Source organism: Nesoenas mayeri (genome assembly GCF_963082525.1).
Source record: "Nesoenas mayeri genome assembly, chromosome: 21".
NCBI classification, from domain to species: Eukaryota; Metazoa; Chordata; class Aves; order Columbiformes; family Columbidae; genus Nesoenas; species Nesoenas mayeri.
Window position 1 is genome coordinate 6979293 of NC_137571.1, and position 17445 is coordinate 6996737.

The 17445-nt window shown below is 55.6% G+C and overlaps 1 protein-coding gene across 1 annotated transcript in view; it reads left to right on the forward strand.

The window, feature by feature from the left end:
- Nucleotides 1-17183, forward strand: part of SDC3 (syndecan 3) — a gene marked incomplete at its 5' end in the record, with an annotated part of 28638 nt that extends 11455 nt beyond the window's left edge. The window contains 4 exons of the mRNA XM_080357748.1: nt 13111-13228; nt 13583-14193; nt 15513-15783; nt 16312-17183. Coding sequence (XP_080213874.1) covers nt 13111-13228; nt 13583-14193; nt 15513-15783; nt 16312-16478 — 1167 coding nt within the window. The 3' untranslated portion in view covers nt 16479-17183. The remainder of the gene's footprint in view (nt 1-13110; nt 13229-13582; nt 14194-15512; nt 15784-16311) is intronic.
- Nucleotides 17184-17445: the final 262 nt, after the last annotated feature.

Genomic DNA, 17445 nt, shown 5'->3' on the forward strand with positions numbered 1-17445 from the left:
GGGGACCCAATCTGTGCTGCTGGTTCTTGCCCTGTCTCAGCACCAGGGCCTGCTGGATGGTGGGAGGGCTGGGCTGCGCTTGGCTGGCTTTTGAAAAGCATAATTGCTCTTTTCCTTGCGTTTTCATTGTTTAGCAGAGGGCTGTTATCTAAGCAGGCAGGGAACAGCAGGCTGGCAGCGCTGGGGCTGGGCTGCGGGGAACGTTTCAATGTGCACAAGATGAGACTTGAGGTCAGAGGTTTGGGGGACACAAAAATAATGTCCCCTTTTTTGTTATTTGTGGCGATACAGAGAGCCAGCCCGAGGTGGGAGCGCAGCTGGTGTGTGTTATGTGTGTATTGCGTGGGAAGGGTGAGGAAGAGGAGGGTGTTGAGAGGCTCCTGGGTTGATTTGCTGCTGGGGATTGGGCGTTAGGGAGAGCATCTCGTCCTTCCCCTCGCCCACCTGCCGATCGTGCAGCACCCTTGTCCGCCGTGCACCGCCCCAGGACGGACAGACACCCCCATTAGCCCCATCATCCCCAGCTGGGGAGCCCGTGCCAGCATCCCCCATGGATCCAGCACAGATGGGGATGGGCCACCAGCCCATCTTTGGGCCCATCTGCTCGGCATCCCAGGGTGGCTGCGCTTTGCCGAATCCCCGTGAGTCACCCACGGCTCGTCCCCACGCCGGGTATTTTTACATCCGTTTCTCCCGTGTTGCACATCTCCCTCCACAGCTTTCCTTTTTTTTCCTCCCTTAATTAATGGAAACCATCCAGGTGTGTAATAATAGCGCCGGGTGACCTGTATTTTGCACACTCCGCATTGTAATTAGGAGCTGGAGCACAGAGACCGTGCTCCCCAGCACAGCAAAGCTTTTCTGGCCATAATTAGGAAGAGAAAAACGGGAGATTTGTTATTTTAAATCCATGATGGTAAATGTGGCAGGAAGGGACCAAAGCCGGACACAGCCTCCTGCCTCCCAACCCTTTCCAGCAGCTCCCATCCCTGCTGTGCCACCCCCAGGTGTAGAGCTGGTGGGATATATGTTGGTCGGTACGTTTTAAGCCTGGGAAGGACTATGCAATTGTCAAGTTCAGGGTTTTACGCAGCTCCTTCAGCTTGGAGGCTGTGGGGGTGTTAAACCTGATTTATGCTGGGGCTCTCACATATTTTTCTTGTTGCATCATTGCTCGGGGAGAGGATTAACCCCTCGACGGCACCACGGGGCTGCTGCAGCCCTGGCCTGCGACTTGTCCCCCTCCAGAGTGCCCGTGTTCCAGTGCTGTCCCTTGGTTTGGGACCTTCCTGCCCCCGCGGCTTCTCTGCTGCACCAGCTGCCTGCGGGTCCCAGGCCGGCTGGGATTAGGGTCCCTCGAGCCATCTGGTCCCTGCAGGAGCAAACCCTCAGTGTAAAAGATTCCTTCCCCATGTCCAGCCTGAATCTCCCTCCTTTAGTTTTAAAACCATCACCCCTTGTCCTATCGCAACAGGTCCTGCTCAAAAGTCTGTCCCTATCTTTTTTCTCAGTCTCTTTTAAGTACGGAAAGGCCACAATAAGGTCTCCCCAGAGCTTCTCTTCTCCAGCTGAACACCCCAACTCTCTCAGCCTGTAAAGAGGAAAAACACCTCATGGGCATCTCCCACTTGTATTTATGGAAAGTTTGGACCAGACCCTCCTGCCCCGGTTGCGAGGTGGAGAATAAGGGGAGCACAGAGCAGGGAGGATGTCTGTCGGGGGAGCCCCCAGGAGGGTGCTCATGGCTGGGCACCGCTCTCGGGTGGCACTTTGGCTCCTGCCTCGCTCTGTCTCGCTGCCACCACAGCCTTTAAGCAGTGGCTGTAATTCCCTTTAATCCTGGCAGACAGGCTCTTGCTGCAACCCCCTGCGCACCGGCTGCTTCACCTGCCGCCCGGCGAGCCCGCGCACCGGAGGTTCACCGGCAATCGGCTTAGGAAGATAAAGCCGCAGGGACAGGAGGGATGACGGGAGGTGGTGGGGTTTGGAGAGGGGAAATTAGCCAGTAGGGGTCTTGCAATTAGAGCTTAGGACCTCCTGGGGGACAGTGGTGACACCCTGTGTGACACTGGGGATGTCACCCTGGGGGCTGCTTTGCCCGCTTGGGATACGACCCCTCAAATCTGGGCTGGGGTCAAATGATGCTGGATGCCAGGGCTGAAGAGCATCATTTTTGGGGGGTGGGGGAGCAGTCCTCTGCGTGTGTCCAGGTTTCAGCTGGGATAGAGTTAATTTTCCTACTAGTAGCCGGTACAGTGCTGTAGTTTGGATTTTCCCACCGCCAGGAAAACCTGAGCCAGGCAACAGGAATGTGCCGGGATAAAGGGGCTGTGGGGTGCTGTGCAAACCCGTTGCTGCAGATGCTAAAGGCTGGGTGAGCTCAGCACATCGGGAACCGGAGCTGATCCTGACCCGGGGATGGCTTTGGGCAGGGAGTGGAGCTCAGTGAGGCTCAGCTGGATGAGCAAAGGGCAGAAATCAGGATGTCTGTGCAGTGCGTGCAAGGAGCATCCTCTGGAGCATCCTCTGGAGCATCCTCTGGAGCATCCCTGCAGTGGGGAGGGAGCTGCTAAAGGAAACTCTGCATTAATCCTCAGTGTTCTGGCAAATCGCACTCTCAGCCTGGTTCTGGTGTGGTTTTGGGGCCACGGAGAGCAGACGCATCGCCACTTTGCCAGTGTTCCCGCTCCCAGGTTGCGAGAAGCGCATGTTTTCAGAGCAGCCTGGAGGGTGTAAACCACTTTATTTCGGATGAACACAGAGGACAACCTCTTCACACCAGCGACGTGCAGGTTCACAGCCTTGTTTTCATTCTGGCTGATGTAAACGTGCCCCGTCCCTGGGTTTGCTGCACCCTTCGGAAACCTCGTCCCTGGGGATGCCACGCGTAGCCGCGAGTCCCAGAGGTTAGTGATACGAGACACTAAATATACCACTTTTTATCTACAGACACGTGTCCCTGTGCGTTTTGGGAAGCAGGCAGGGGGGAAAGTGGAAGCGGAGCTGGGACGAGCGCAAGTTCTGGGCTACTGGGTGTAACGGGGAGGTCGGGGTGCTCTTTGGGGTGCTCAGGGGTGCTGATGCTTGTGCCTGTAGGGATGAGCAAGTGAAATTCCTGCTCATCTCTGACATCTTTCCTGGTGAAGTCAATGGGCAACTTGACTTACACCCGTGCTGGGGGTTTGCTCCGTGACTCAGTTTCCCCATGGGTGAAAAGGGGGTGGAAGTGCCTCACCGAGCTGCTCAGAGGCTGGCGGGGGGTGATGAATTCCTGGGGAAAAAGTGCCCCTTTGGTCAGACGCGGGTTGCTCACCCATCGCAGTGGACATCGCTCGCTTCTGCTGCTGCATGCGCGCCCCCCGGTGTAATTTGAGCATTTAGGTAAATCCTCCATTTTATCACACCATAAAAAAATCCATGGAGTGCAAAGGCACGAGGTTTTGCGCCGCCCTCCCCCCGCAGCACAGGCAATCTGGGTGCCCAGCGAGGGCTGTGGGTAATCCCCTCCGTATCGCATCCTTAATCCTCGCCCTGTCCCTCGCTGAACTGGCTGCGGGCAGAGGAACCGAGCGCAGGGCGAGCTTGGGTTGCTCCCCAGGGAGCAATGGCCACGGGTGCTGCCGAAACCTGCTGTGAGGGGCGGGGGATGCGCCAGCCCCACTGCTGGGGTTGTGCTGGTGGGTTTGCGGTGAGGCGTGTGTCCCACCGCTCTCTTTGCACAAGGGCAGCAGCCACTGATGTCCCCAGCAGGGGATATCCCCCATTTGGAGGACCCGGGAGCCCGATTTGCAGGAGTGTCACCATTTCAGCCTGGGATTTGGGGACTGGGCACCCAGGGAGATCTGGCCTGTGGGACCGCAGTCCCCTGTCCATCATCCCAGCGTTCCTGTCCCCCATTCCCAGTCTAAGCATCCAAATGTCCTCCCCAGCACAGACCCACTTCCTCAGGTCCCCTGTTGTCTCCAACCACAGCAAAACAGCCAAGGGGACCCTTCAAGGCTTGGGCTCCAGCCTCACGTGCACCCCAGCCTTGCTGCCTCCTTCGCATCCAAACCAGCCCCATGGCTTTTCCAGCTGGGTGAGTTGTACCCTTGTCGCTCCCGTGCTGAGCAATGGCAGTTGGGGACCTCGCTCCTTACTCCAGCCAGAAATCAATGGCGCCCATCCGGGGGGAGCGTGCCAGTCGAAGGATGCGGGTGCGAGGTTGGCACAGAGGGGCCGTATCTTTTATTACAGCAGCCGGTACGGTTGGGGAAAAAAAGCTCCAAAGCAGATAAGCTTTTGGGCTCACAAGTCCTTATTTCAGGTCCTAAATAGAAACAGCTAAGTCAGATCACTGGGTTTATTTTAATCAATTTTACATCTGAAAAAAACGACGAGGGAGTCGAAAATCTTCTTTTATTTTTTCCTTTTTCTGGGAGCCCATCACTGTGAGGGCCAGATGGTGTGTGAACGTGTCAGGCAGGATGCTGTGCTGGGTCCTGGCCCCAGCACCCCCAGACACAACAGCTTTTGGCTTTCCATGTGCCCAAACAGAGGGGAGAGGATCTGGGTGTCCTGGGGAGGTGCTGCCCAGTTGCTTTGTGACTTGAACAGTAGGGAGGATGCTCCATGTGAGCCAGGCTGCCCTACAACGTACGGCCGCCCTTTCGAGATGTGTGGAGCTTGGGGACATTGATGTCACACCGAGATGCTGCCGTTGTCTGTGGGATGGAGCACAGTCCCATTGCACGGCTCCTGCTCTGCTCGTCGCCCTCCAGAGCCCCAGCTGGGCTGTGGGTCTGTCCCTGCTCCAGCAGGAGCTGCTGGAGGTGCACGGGGCTGTGACTGTCCCCTGGGTCACTGCGGCCCTTGGGGTGTCCAGGCTGGAGATGCCGCAGGTGCCGTCCAGCCCGGCCAAGCTGGATGCAGCGGTTTTACCAGGTCCTGCTGCGATAGGACAAGGGGTTTAGTCTTCAGCAAAAAGAGGGGAGACCTAGACTATATTCAGACTGGGGGCTCCCGGCGAGGTCCCACCACTGAATTACAAACCCTCTTCCCAGGCCTGGGGGCTGATGCTGCCTGATTGATGTTGCCTTAAGGACGCTGGTTTTCATCTCTCCAGCGAGGTGTTGAATCGCTGCCATCCCGCTTACTGTATCAGTGTAATTATCGTTGGAAAGGCAGAATGGAAGCGGCTTGTTTAGCTCGGTTTCATTAAGAGGACCTCATCTGGGGGCAGGAAACTAGAAGGCTCGGGCTGTATAAATATTTGAACAACCCTTTCCAGCAGCATAACCCCCTTTCACACGTACACACGTCGCATGCGGGCGGGATATCTTGAAATATTTCCCAGCGCATGCAAAAAGCCTTTAAATCCCCCATCCCCAGAGTGGGGACGGTGAGAGCATGGAGTGGTTCTGTCCATTGGCAGAAGTTTTGCTCATTTACAAGGCTCGAAGCCTCCAGCTCTTTTGCTTTCCGGGTAAGCCGAGCCCTGCGGGGCCGGCGCTTCCTGGGCCAGGAGCGGTAACCAGAGACGGGCAGCGCTGGGGTCAGGGCTCTGAGCTTCGGCAGATTCGAGACATTTTCTTTCATTTGGAAACCTGAGCTTTCCCGCAGAGCCAAAGCGCTTCCAGATGGGTCGTGTGGGGAACCAGGTCCCCATGTCCCAGCAGTGGCCGCGTTCGGGGTCACCCCATTGCTGGGGTGCTCCAGCGGGTCCCTTGGGACCGTTTCTCCTCCTTTTGCACAAAAAAGGGTAACGTGCAAGAAAGCGCAGTTTTAACACGAGCTGCCCCACGCAGGGAATTTTAATTTTTTAAATTGCATTTGTATTTTCCTTTCTCACACATCAGGTTGGATTGCTCGAGGCTTCTGGCTGCAGAGGGGAGGGCGGCTGTGCTGTCGGAGGGAGATTGATTACATTTCCAGATGAATAACTGCAGCAGATAAAGTTCAGGGCAGATAAATACAGGCTGAGGGCTCTTTGTGTGCAGACTAGAAAGAGGAAATACCTTTTTTTTTTTCTCTTTCCTTTTAAATCGAGGAACTCCAGCACTGATCTGCTGGGGGTGGGAAACGTGGACCTGCTCCTGAGCACTTGTGCAGGGAGGTGGGTTGGTTTGCAGCTGTAAAACGCAGATGAAATGAATGCGGTGGCCTGGGTGACCACTGTCTGCTCGGGGGCATCCCCTCTGCTCCTTGGGCATGGCGGGGAGGCCGGTGTGAACCCCCCCTGCGCTAATTCTCGTTGGAGAGCTGAGTGATGAGGCCAGACAGCAGAAACTGGGTTACTCTGGGCGGTGAGAAGCACCTACACGTGTGCTGGGAATCACTCGCTGTTTGCAAGGAGCCCGAGCTGGAGTTTTCACATCCCTCTGCAGCGCTAACACCCCGTTGTTCCGAATCTAATCACCCGTCGATCTGTTTTTAAGGTGCAAAAAATTGGGGCTTTGCTTTGGGGGCTTGTCTTGAGGATGGTCGCAACAGGGACCAACCCCCTTGCACGTTAGGGATGTGCAATAAATGCAGGAGACAGGAGCGCAGCACATGAAAACCTTCCTCCATCCCTGCTTTGATTTTAATGACACCGAGTATTAAATCATTGCGTTCGAAGGGCTGGTGCCACCATCATATCTTGTGAGCACTGCTGCCTGTTCATCAGTGCTTTGACACAGAAAAGCTGGGAAATGTGAGCGGGGAGGGCGCAGGATTAGGTTTCCCTGTGCAGGGTGGCTGCCAGAGAACAAGGACAGCAGTGTCTGAGGCTCCCTGTACCAAACTGCCCCAACACCTATCTTCTCCTCCCCTTTCTGCTGCTGGGGTTGGAAAGAAAAGCTAAACCTGGAAGGACTCAATTGCTCTGCAGGACTCATTGGCAAAAAAACCCTTATGAGGCCAAAATAACTGGGGAGCAATTTATTTTCACCCGCTCTGGATGGGCAACAGGCAGGTGGATGCATCAAGTGGGAATAATTAGGGCAGGTCCCCGCCCAAAGCCTCTCAGATATAATTAGGAGACTAATTAGGAGAGAGGGTGCTGCTTCCCAGCAAGGTGCTGCCCCTCAGCTCTTGCACCCATGTGCTCCTGCAGCTCCTCGGCGCCGGGTTTGTTTCTCCATGGGACAGAACTTTTGGATGTGCAAAACTTTCTGCCGAGCTCCTCTCACCAACAGGTCTGACGTAAAAGCTCTCAAGGCTTTGGTTTGCTTCTTTGTTCTTCTAATTTTGAGGTGTTGAGGTCCAAATTTCTGGTCTTAATTTTTCAGTAAATGGGGCTGGAAAGGAGCTTTTGCTCTCGAACTGTTGCTGGGGAGAGCTAGGAGGTTTTAACCTATCTTTAAGGTGATGGTGGCCCTTGGAGTCATGGAAGCCCCAATCTGAGATAGAGATATATATATATATTTAATATGTGGCTGTGTCCACAGCTCCCCACCCCTTGACAGCACCGAAGACTTTTGTCTTGGCCAAACGCTTTCACCGTGGTCTGGGTATGGAGCGCGGGAGCATCTTTCCCCCTGGTTTGGTCTGGGGGTGGCTCTGGGGACCCTGCTGGGTCTCTGTGGAGGAGCTGGAGGCGAGACGGGGAGCGTGTGAATCCCAAAATGCCAATGGGCAGCGTCCTGCGCTGGGGAGGTGTTGAACAGACACAGCAGCAGCCCCTGCGCAGGCGCTTGAGGAGGGGCAGGGGAAAAATAAATATATATATATTTATAGTCCTATTTTGCAGTTTTTTGGAGAGCTGAGTCTCAGGGAGGGGAGCGAGCTCTGAAACGCGCCTTTGTGGAAGGTGAGAAAAGCTCGAGACAGTTTTGCACGTTAAGCCGCAATAGGATTATGGAGCAGAGCAAATTAAATCAGTTCTGTAATGACTGAGTGGGGGCAGCTCTCGCTGGTGGTGGCAGCTCCTGAGAGCCGGGAGGAAACGGTGCCTGGAGTCGGGGGCTGGGACCCACTGTGAGCATCCCTGGATGGGGGCCCGGGGTGCGCGGGCAGCGTGCCGGAGGGGGCAGGATTTTCCCGGAGCTGCCTGTGTCGCCATGGCAATGTGCAAACCCAGGGAATTAACGAGTCTGGAGCCCATCTCGAATCCTGCAGGGCGGAAAGAAATGGGGCTGGCCAGGTAGAGCGGGGAGGTGGTGGAGGGCAGGGGCAGAGCGGGGGGCGGGCTGCCCGTCCCTGCCCGGGGTTGCTCCAGCCAGGCAGGCGTCTGTGGGTCGGCAGGTGTCTGTGGGTTGGCAGGATGGTCTCCGTGGGACAGGGATTTTTGAGCAAACAGGTATCTCCTCACTCCTGGGTACCAAGGGGTCTGCAGAGCCCAGCTCTGCTTGGCTTTTAGAATCATAGAACAGTTTGGGTTGGGGGGACCTTCCCAGCCTCCCAGTGCCCCCCCTGCCATGACAGGGACATCTTCACAGCTCAGGGTGCTCAGAGCCCCGTCCAGCCTGGCCTGGGGTGTCTCAGGGATGGTTCATCCACCACCTCTCTGGGTACCTGGGCCAGGCTCTCACCACCCTCAGGCAACAATTCCTTCCCCATGTCCAGCCTGAATCTCCCTCCTTTAGTTTAAACCATCACCCCTTGTCCTATTGCTCACAAGTCTGTTTTCCCCGTGCTTGCTCACCCGAGCTTGGGGAAACCACATCTGCTGGGAGCATCGTTTCCAGCCAAGTGCTCCACCAGCCCTGGCCAGACCCACAGCTGTGGGGCCACGGGCTGGGCTTAGAACCACAGGAGCCAAACAGGGTGGTCCTGGGATGCTTTGGGTTTAAGGGAACCCGCCACCCAAGGAGCCACCTCAGCCGCCTGATGCAACCCCAGCCGAGCCGGGCTCCTCCGTGCCTCTCTATCCCTCGTTCCACACGCAGCGGGGGTGGGCACTTCTGTTGCTGTGTTTGGTTTATGTTTTTTCTTTATTCTCCAGTTCCCTGGAGGTGAAAAGCAAAGCGTGCTGGGAGATGAGGTGTTGGCAACAATTTACCTTGGAAGGTTTGCTATTTTTCATGCCAACCCTGGCTCGGGGATATTTATTGTAGTGGGGTGGGATCTGGCGCTAATCCATTGAAGAATCAGGATAAAAAAAATGAGATGGATGATCCCAAGGAGGAGGAGAAAGAGATGCTGTTCAGATAGCTGAGCCGGGCCAGGGTGCCCGGACCTGGTGGTTCATGATATTCCCCAAGCGATCACTAAACTGAAGGCAGGTTTTGGGGAGCAGCCGCTCCCAGCCCGGCCCCTCGCAGCGTTGCCCGCATTGGCAGCGGAGGATCGATACAAAGCCGGCATAATTGCCGCTCTTTGGTAAATGTTAATGATTATTTTACTTGCATAAAATAACCGCCCTATTAAATCAAAATGCACTGGGGTTTAGGCAGCTGTTATTCAGGGGCTTAATTAATCTGGGAAAGAATGAAGTTACACAAAATCACTGGCTGCTGCTCGCCCAAGCTCACACCGCATTCTGCGAGTGAGATCTTTGCTGGCCATGAGCACCAGTCCCTGGTTTCCACCAGCATCTTGCACCCCAAACTCCAACCATGGTCTTTAGCACCATGGTGGTCTTTAGCATCAGTCCTCAGGGAGAATCTCGACCAGGACTGACCATGCTGGGACATCGATGTCTTCTCCCAAAGCGGCTGGTCCTGGTGATGCTGAGCTGCTGTCTGGAGCCGCTTTCCAAGGGATTTACTTTTAACTCGCAGCCTTGGATCGAAGAGTGGAAATTCAGTGATTTCTTTTTTTGTAATAGGAGAAGAATTGTGGAGTCCTTAAGGTTCAGAAACAATGTTTTCATTCCAACTTTATGTGCGAGTTCATGTTATTTCAACTCTTTATAGTGTCACTAAATCATGTGTTGAGGTGAGTTATTAAGGCTTTCTATATAAAACACCCAAAAGCTGCTTTCAAGAGGTGATTAACTGAAAATATCCCGTGGAAAATACCATAGAAATAATTGACGCTTTTCCTGCGATATGTTCTCAGTTTAAATGCATTTTCCCAGCAAAAACGGCATCCAGCCGCTGATGGATTGCTGACCCTGGCTGTGGCCTCTGAGCTTTCTGACGTGGCCAGATTTGGCGTCTCCTTCGCAGGGCAATTGCTGCTTTAGAATTCTGCTGTTATGTTTGCGTTGCTCTGTCCCGCAAGGGCATTCTGCCACCTCGTCCTGTCCCGTGCGGGGCTGTGGGTCTGGGAGCGGGGCTGTGGGCTGCCCAGAGCTGTCTCACCGGGCTGACATGCAAACAGACCTTTGGGATGTTGGCTGTTTGGTTTTACCATTCGTTTTGGCGAGCGGGATGGGATGCAGAGACATCAAGGGATGGGGAGGGATGGACAGCAAGCTGGTCCTTGTGCTCACCTGCATCACACCGGCCTGTTCTCCAGGCTGTTTCATGCTGTAAACATGAAACAAAAACCTGCACGAACCATCCTGGCTGCCTTAGAAACCACCAAATTTCAGCTTTTTATTTCCTTTCTGATTCCCTCAGGGAAAACTCTGCAGCTCCTGCCCACAGCCAGGAGGGCTGGAAACATCCCCAGTCACTCCAACCACCCAGACTAGAGCAGGTAAACCCCCAGCTGGGGTATGGGGAGATGCTCCAACCCCCCACAAAGTCCCACAGAAAGCAGATGCTGGGACTCGAGCCGGGATTTGTCCCCTGGGAGCTTCCCCGCGCTTTCGGAAGCGGCTTTTGTCCCCACTTCACCCAAGAGGCCGTTTCATTCCTCTTTTCGTCTGACACCCCGGGAAGAAGACCCCAGCCCCAGTTTGGGTGGATGTGCTGGAGGACACCACCCATCGCCCCGCGCCAGCCATGGATGCGTCACCATGGAGGAGGTGGTTTCCATGGCGACCGTTGCCATGCCGATGGCTACCGGCAAAGGGCCTGAGAGCATCCCGGGGAGGTTCGCCAGCCTCTCCCCGTGGTTAGAGATGGGTTTCTAAGGCTCCCCTCCTCCCCATGTGAAGCCACACACTCAGCAGGGCAGTTTTTGCAATGGCAGTGCATTTTGGGTTTAATGTTTGGGGCAAGTTGTAGGAATTTAAGGAGATTCTGCAAGAGCTCTGCCATGGAGCGGGAACACCCTACAGAACAGAACATCCTAATCCTCCCTGCCTGGGGAAGCAGGGCTGCGTGAGCAAGGGTGTGCAGGGAATTTAGGAGGGCCCAGAGCAGCTGGTCCCCGTCCCCCAGGACACGTCTGAAGATGCAGAGGGGTTTGTAGGAGCGTGTTTGTACCGTTCGCGGGGGCGGCGGGCAGGTCCCGTGTCTGCGTTGGTTTCCCCATCTTTTAAATATGCAAATCCTCAGGTGAATGTGGGGAACTGCTCGTGGGGGTGCCGAGTGTGTCAGTGGGACTTTCTACTCGAGTTTTACATTTTTTCACCTGTAAAATGGTATCACCCACCCTGATGAAGCAAGAGGAGGGGGAGAGATGCGGTGTGCGCCATGTCGGGGAGGTTGGATACGCACAGAGGATGGAGAGGGACCGAAGCCTCTCTAATCTCCCTGCTCAGCTCCGACGGTGCGGGGCCAAAGGGCCTGAGCTCTCACTCGCTTTCCAAGGCTCTTAGCGCAGGATTTGGGTGTGATTTGCGCTGCTGCGGCCCTTGGCTGCCGTTCCCGGCCGCGCCAGCCAAGCCGTGGAGTGGGGGGGTGTAAGGGGACCCCGTGTTTGAAGCTCCGGGATGGTGCGTTATCTTTGGGACAAAGACCTGAGTATTCCCAGTGGTTTGGCAAGTGTGTGTGTGGCACGCTGGGGACTGGCAGGGTGTCACTAGTGGTGACAGGGAAGAGAGATGCTACTGCAGGAGATAAAGGGCCAGACTCAGACAAGCTCAACAATGCTTTCAGGGGACACAGACGCTTAAAAACCCAACTCCCCTTGACCTTCCTGGGGGATTTATGTCCCCAGGGATGTGCTCGCGCTGTCACCATGGGCGTGTGACACAAGGGCTACATCTGCAGCACCCGGTGACGATACAGGCAGGGTTTGGGCAGCAGGTATCTCCTTAGCTCGGGCTTGGGGGCACTGATCATCCAGCAGCCCTGGAAGAGTCCTCGCAGCCCCAGCACCTCAGCATCTCTCTCCCCTTCCAGCCCATGGGCTCCAGGAGAAGAGACGTGCAGTTAAAAACTGAGTCAAATCCCAAATTTCTGTGTCACGGGACCTTCTGTACTTTCCAAAACTCCTTTTTGTTCCAATTGAGAATGAAAACAAAGAATCTCGAAGCTGTTGTCAAGAGGTAAAATGCTCTAATAGGTGAAGGGGACCCTTCTACTCCTTTGTTTTAAATTTAAGTACTAACCTGGCTTGTTACATCTTGGAACATCTGATGCTGTCTTGCAGATCAAAGCCTACTTGTTTGGTTTGTAATGAAGTGTCAAACTCCTTCCTTGCAACACAAAAGGGAGATACTTTGATCTGCAAAACAAGATGTTTAAGAGTCCTACTAGCAAGGGCTCTTCAAGTTTTAGCAGCGCTGTGGAGTATTTGAAGTCTGACATTGTTTCATATTGAGACTGTCCAAGTTATGGCAGCGGATAGAGTGTGTTACTCTCACACCTGTGCCAGGAATCACATGAAAATAATCTAAACCGAAACAATAGCTAGCTGGGGAGCCAAACGGGGAATTTTTCTAAGTGTTTCCAAAGGCAGTTGTTGTTTTTCCTCCCCTTTTCCAGAGGGCTCATTTCCATGGGAAATGTTACTGGAGTCAATGTGAGCTCTCCACAAAATGTCAGCTTGGCTGAAAGATTTGCAACAACAAATTGTTTTGAGGAAAAAAAACCAAACCAACATGTTTCGGGGTGGCTCAGCTGGAGAGCAACTGCTTGTGCTCCCGATCCGTCTTAGAGCCGCGGAATCGTTTTGGTTGGAAGAGACCGTCAAGACCAGAGTCCAACCCCCCAGGTCCCTCAGTCTCCATCACACTTGTGCTCCAGCCCCTCACCAGCTCCGTTCCCTTCTCTCCACTCGCTCCAGCACCTCAGGCTCTTTCTTGGTGTGAGGGGCCCAAAACTGCCCCAGCATAGGGACAGTCACCGTGTGTCACCCCATGGGGGCTGTGCAGGGATGTCGCTGCAGGGACCGCTCATGGTTTGGTCTCTTCCCGTTCGGCTGCAGGCTCAGCGCTGGCGCAATGAGAACTACGAGAGGCCCGTGGACCTGGAGGGCTCCGGGGACGATGACCCCTTTGGGGACGATGAACTGGACGATGTCTACTCAGGCTCCGGCTCAGGGTGTAAGTAGCCATGGGGACCACCCCTTGCCCATCTCCGGAGCCACCCTCCTGCCCTCTCCTGGACAGAACCAAAGGGAACAGTCCCAAGGTTGAGCTCAGGTGTCTCCATTTCCTACTTCTGTCTCTGGTCATATTGGACAGGATCAGCCTTCCCCCAGCACGACAGGATGTGCCAATGCTGTAGAGCTTTCTCTGACCCTAGAGAGGAGCTTTAGCCACCACGTGGGAATTTGCAGCCCTTGGTTTCTTCTGAGCCCATAACCAGCCCATTCTCTTGGGTTTTCGGGGATGCCAGCCCTGGGAAGTGCCAGGACAGCAGCAGCTTCACCCTTTGCTTTTCTCCCCCTCTTTCAGATTTTGAGCAGGAGTCGGGGCTGGAGACGGCAGGCGGCCTCACTACGGACACGACCGTCACGCTCCCCACCACGGCGGCCGTGCTGCCCATCACCTCGGTGCAGCCCGTGGTGACGCCCTTCGAACCGTTCCCTGCTGAGGACACCACCCCCGAGCAGACAACCAGCGTCCTGTATATCCCTAGGGTGACAGAGACACCCGTGGTCCCCAGTTGGAAAGCAACCACCACCAGTACCACTGCCAGCGACTCCCCTACCACTACGACCACCACTACGACCACCACGGCTGCCACCACCACCAGCACCACCACCGTGGCCACCACCACCAGCACCACCGTGGCCACCGCCAAACCCACCACCATCCGGAGGTTCCTGCCCCCCTTTGTCACCAAGGCAGCCACGACCCAAGCCACCACCCTGGAGACACCCACCACCTCCGTCCTCGAAACCAGCACATCAACAGAGGTGGCCACGTCGCGGCTCGTCCCCACCAGCACAGCCAAGCCCAGGTCCCTGCCAAAGCCAAGCACCTCCAGGACTGCAGACCTCACAGATAAAAGCACAGCTTTGCCATCTAGTCCTGCCACGCTGCCGCCCACAGAAGCCCCCCAGGTAGGAGGCAGGAGCCCTTCTCACCTGCTCAAGGGCTTATGGACTGTGTTTTGAAGCCACGTGATGGCAATGGGAAGCCTTTGGGGTGGATCCATCCTGAGAGTGGAACATTTGGGGAGCTGAAGAGTAGAGATTAAAGGGTGGGAGGGTTTAGCATGGGCAGAACGTGGTGATGGGACTGGTGTGAGAAGTGATGGGGGACATGGGCACCCATGGGTGTGCCACACATCCCTGTTGCCCCCATCTCTACCTTGCCCAGCTGCTCCAGAGCAGTTTCCCAGGGCAGGAGATGTCAGGGCTGGTGGTACCACTGCACCATGGGGAAAGATCCACTTTCCTCTGGATTTGGTGTCTGGGCTCATTGTCCTGTTTCCCAACTCACAGCCCATCAGTGTGAGGCACAAACGCTCCACAATTACACTTGACGGTGCATTTCCAGCCCGTCGGGCGCCCTGAACGGGGGATTTAATCCGCTGATCCATCTCGCATTCAGAGCCCCTCGGGGGCCCTTTGAAAACTGCTGTGACTGAAAGGTGGAGTGATTTGTCTAAACTAGTCCCTCTTTTTTGTGTACGTATATGTATGTATAGCGCTCCGGGCTCTTGCTGACCTTCGATTAATCTCTGTCACAAAAACGCGTGCTTGTGGGAAGCAGTGAGCCATGCGCTCACCCCGGGGGCGGTGGGACATGGAGAGGGCTCCTGCTCACCCTCTCCAACTTTGGCCCATCGAGCTCTTTGCTCATCCTGATTTGTGACACCCTGAGGTAGCTGTGGAGGGAGCCGTTTGCTCCATGAAGGTGGCATCCTGGGGACGTTTTGCTCAGGGATGCTCAGTGTGGTCCAGCTCAGCATGTGGACATGTAGTAGGTCAGGCTGCTGGGATAAGGAGGAAAGTATGGGGGACTTTGCCCCTGGGGGAGCTGCAGGTGTGTGGATGTGCAGGAGGCGATGAACAGGTGAGGGCTGGGCGGGAGGGTGATGATGTGCAGGAGGCGATGAATTGGTCACGTTTGGGTGGGAGGGCGATGGAGGGGCTCATTGGTCCAGCCTGTATTTGCTCTCCAGGGTTGCATCACTTCATGTGGGCCCCTCAGGCCCTTTTGGTCACCATCAAGATACTGGGTTGTGTTGCTCATTCTGCAATAGAATCATCCATTTCAGTGATGCAGGGAAGGGACACCCCAACCTTACACCCCATGTGCTCTGCTGAGAGGGCCACTCTGTCATCAGTACTGTGATGTCCTCCTAGCAGAGCTGCTGGAGGCAGGAGCCACCCTCTGGTCCTTGTCCTCTGCTCCATCTTGTCCTTTCTCCCAGATGGAGCCAGGGGAGGTGACGACAGGCCTCGACAATGAGCTGGAGGTCCCGGTCAGCAGCAGCCCCAGCGGGGACTTTGAGATCCGGGAGGAGGAGGAGACCACTCGTCCCGAGCTGGGTAACGAGGTGATGGCCGTGGTGACGCCGCCGTCCAGCCCCGCGCTGGGCAAGAACCCGGAGCCGGGGCTGATGGACAACACGATAGACTCGGGTAACTCGGCTGCTCAGCTGCCCCAGAAAAACATCCTGGAGAGGAAAGAAGTGTTGATAGGTGAGAGCTGGGGCCGTGGGCTTGTGCGGGAAGAGCTGGTGTGTTTGGGGGGCAGAGAGCTGGGCTGGCCAGCCCCGGAGAGGGGTCAGTGTCGAGTCTGGAACACGATCCTGCATGATGCAAGGGGTGGAACAGCTCTGCTGTGGGACAGGCTGAGAGAGCCGGGCTGTTCAGCTGGAGAAGAGAAGCTCCAGGGAGACCTTATTGTGGCCTTTCCGGACTGAAAAGGCAGGGGTGGCACTGGGGGAGCTGGGAAGGGCCCTTCAACCCAAACTCTTCTGTGATTATATGATTGCATGAGCCCATCACCTTCATTTTCAGTTTTCTTAATCGTAGATTTCAGGAGAAATGTTGCTCGCAAGCTTGCAAACACAAAACCAAGCAGGGGTCTCAAATTACCCCCTGAATTACCTGTGCTCTGAGTGGTGCTGAGCGGGTGCTCTGAGCTCAGAGTGGTGCTGTGAGTGGCGCTGGGGCTGCGGGTGGCACCGATGGCGGCACTGACGGCTGTGCCTCTTTGTTCTGCAGCGGTGATCGTGGGCGGCGTGGTAGGAGCCCTGTTTGCCGCCTTCCTCGTCATGCTGCTCATCTACCGGATGAAGAAGAAGGACGAGGGCAGCTACACGCTGGAGGAGCCCAAACAAGCCAACGTGACGTACCAGAAGCCTGACAAGCAGGAGGAGTTTTACGCGTAGAAGGAGAGCCGGCGTGCCTCGTGCTCCCTCCCTCCCCGCTCCAAACTCTCCCTCCTCCTCTACTTCATCCAGTCTCCCTCTTTCTCTCTCTCTGTCTCTCTTTTTTGGATCAGACTGTGAATTTAAAAAGCAAAACCCGCAACAGCTAAAGGAGAAAACCCATCTTGGGCATGATGAGAACACCGAGCGCCCCACGCACCGCTGAGTTCAGCCCGACCCCGCTGGCCTCGGTGCAGCGGGAGGGACGGGACGAGGAGCCGGCGCCGCGGAACCCGCGTCTGGGAGCGGCCGGGCAGGCTGGGACAGCGGCCGGAGGTCACCGGGCTGGTCCCACCAACACAACGGACTCTGGGAGCCGGATGCCTCCTGCCAGCCCTGGGGCGCAGGGGTGTTGGTTTGGATTTATCTTCTTTATTTTATTTTTTTTTCCTTTGGAAAGGAGGGACGTTTCATTCCCCTCTCTTGTTTTTATTTTGCATTTTCTTTTTTGAACGGGGTTGGCTGCTTTGCAGGAATTACCTTGCTCTCTGCTTCTGTTTGAAGAGAGGATGCGGCTCTCAGATACACTTTGAACCTCGAAGAAAGCACAAGGGGCTGGAATACCTGATGCCCCGGGCTTTGCTCTTGGAGTGGTGAGAAAATAAATACACACATACCTGGCCAATACGCTGCAAATGACCCCTTTACATCGACTCTTCGGAGAGCTTGTGGAGCGGCAAGAAGCTGCATCGGGGCATCTCGCGCTGCCGCCACCTCGCTTCGCCGCATCGCGGTGCACAGCCGGAGACCCGGAGTCTGCAGAACCCGCCTGTCGCCGCCCGCCGAGGGGCTCGGTGGAGAAGGGACTTTGCTTTTGCTGGGTTTTCACTGTGACCAATAAATCTCAGCTTGCGCAGTACGACCCGGAGCGCTGGTTGTGAAACGGAGCGGGACGCTGCGTGGGGGGAGCTGGCAATGGAGGAGCTAA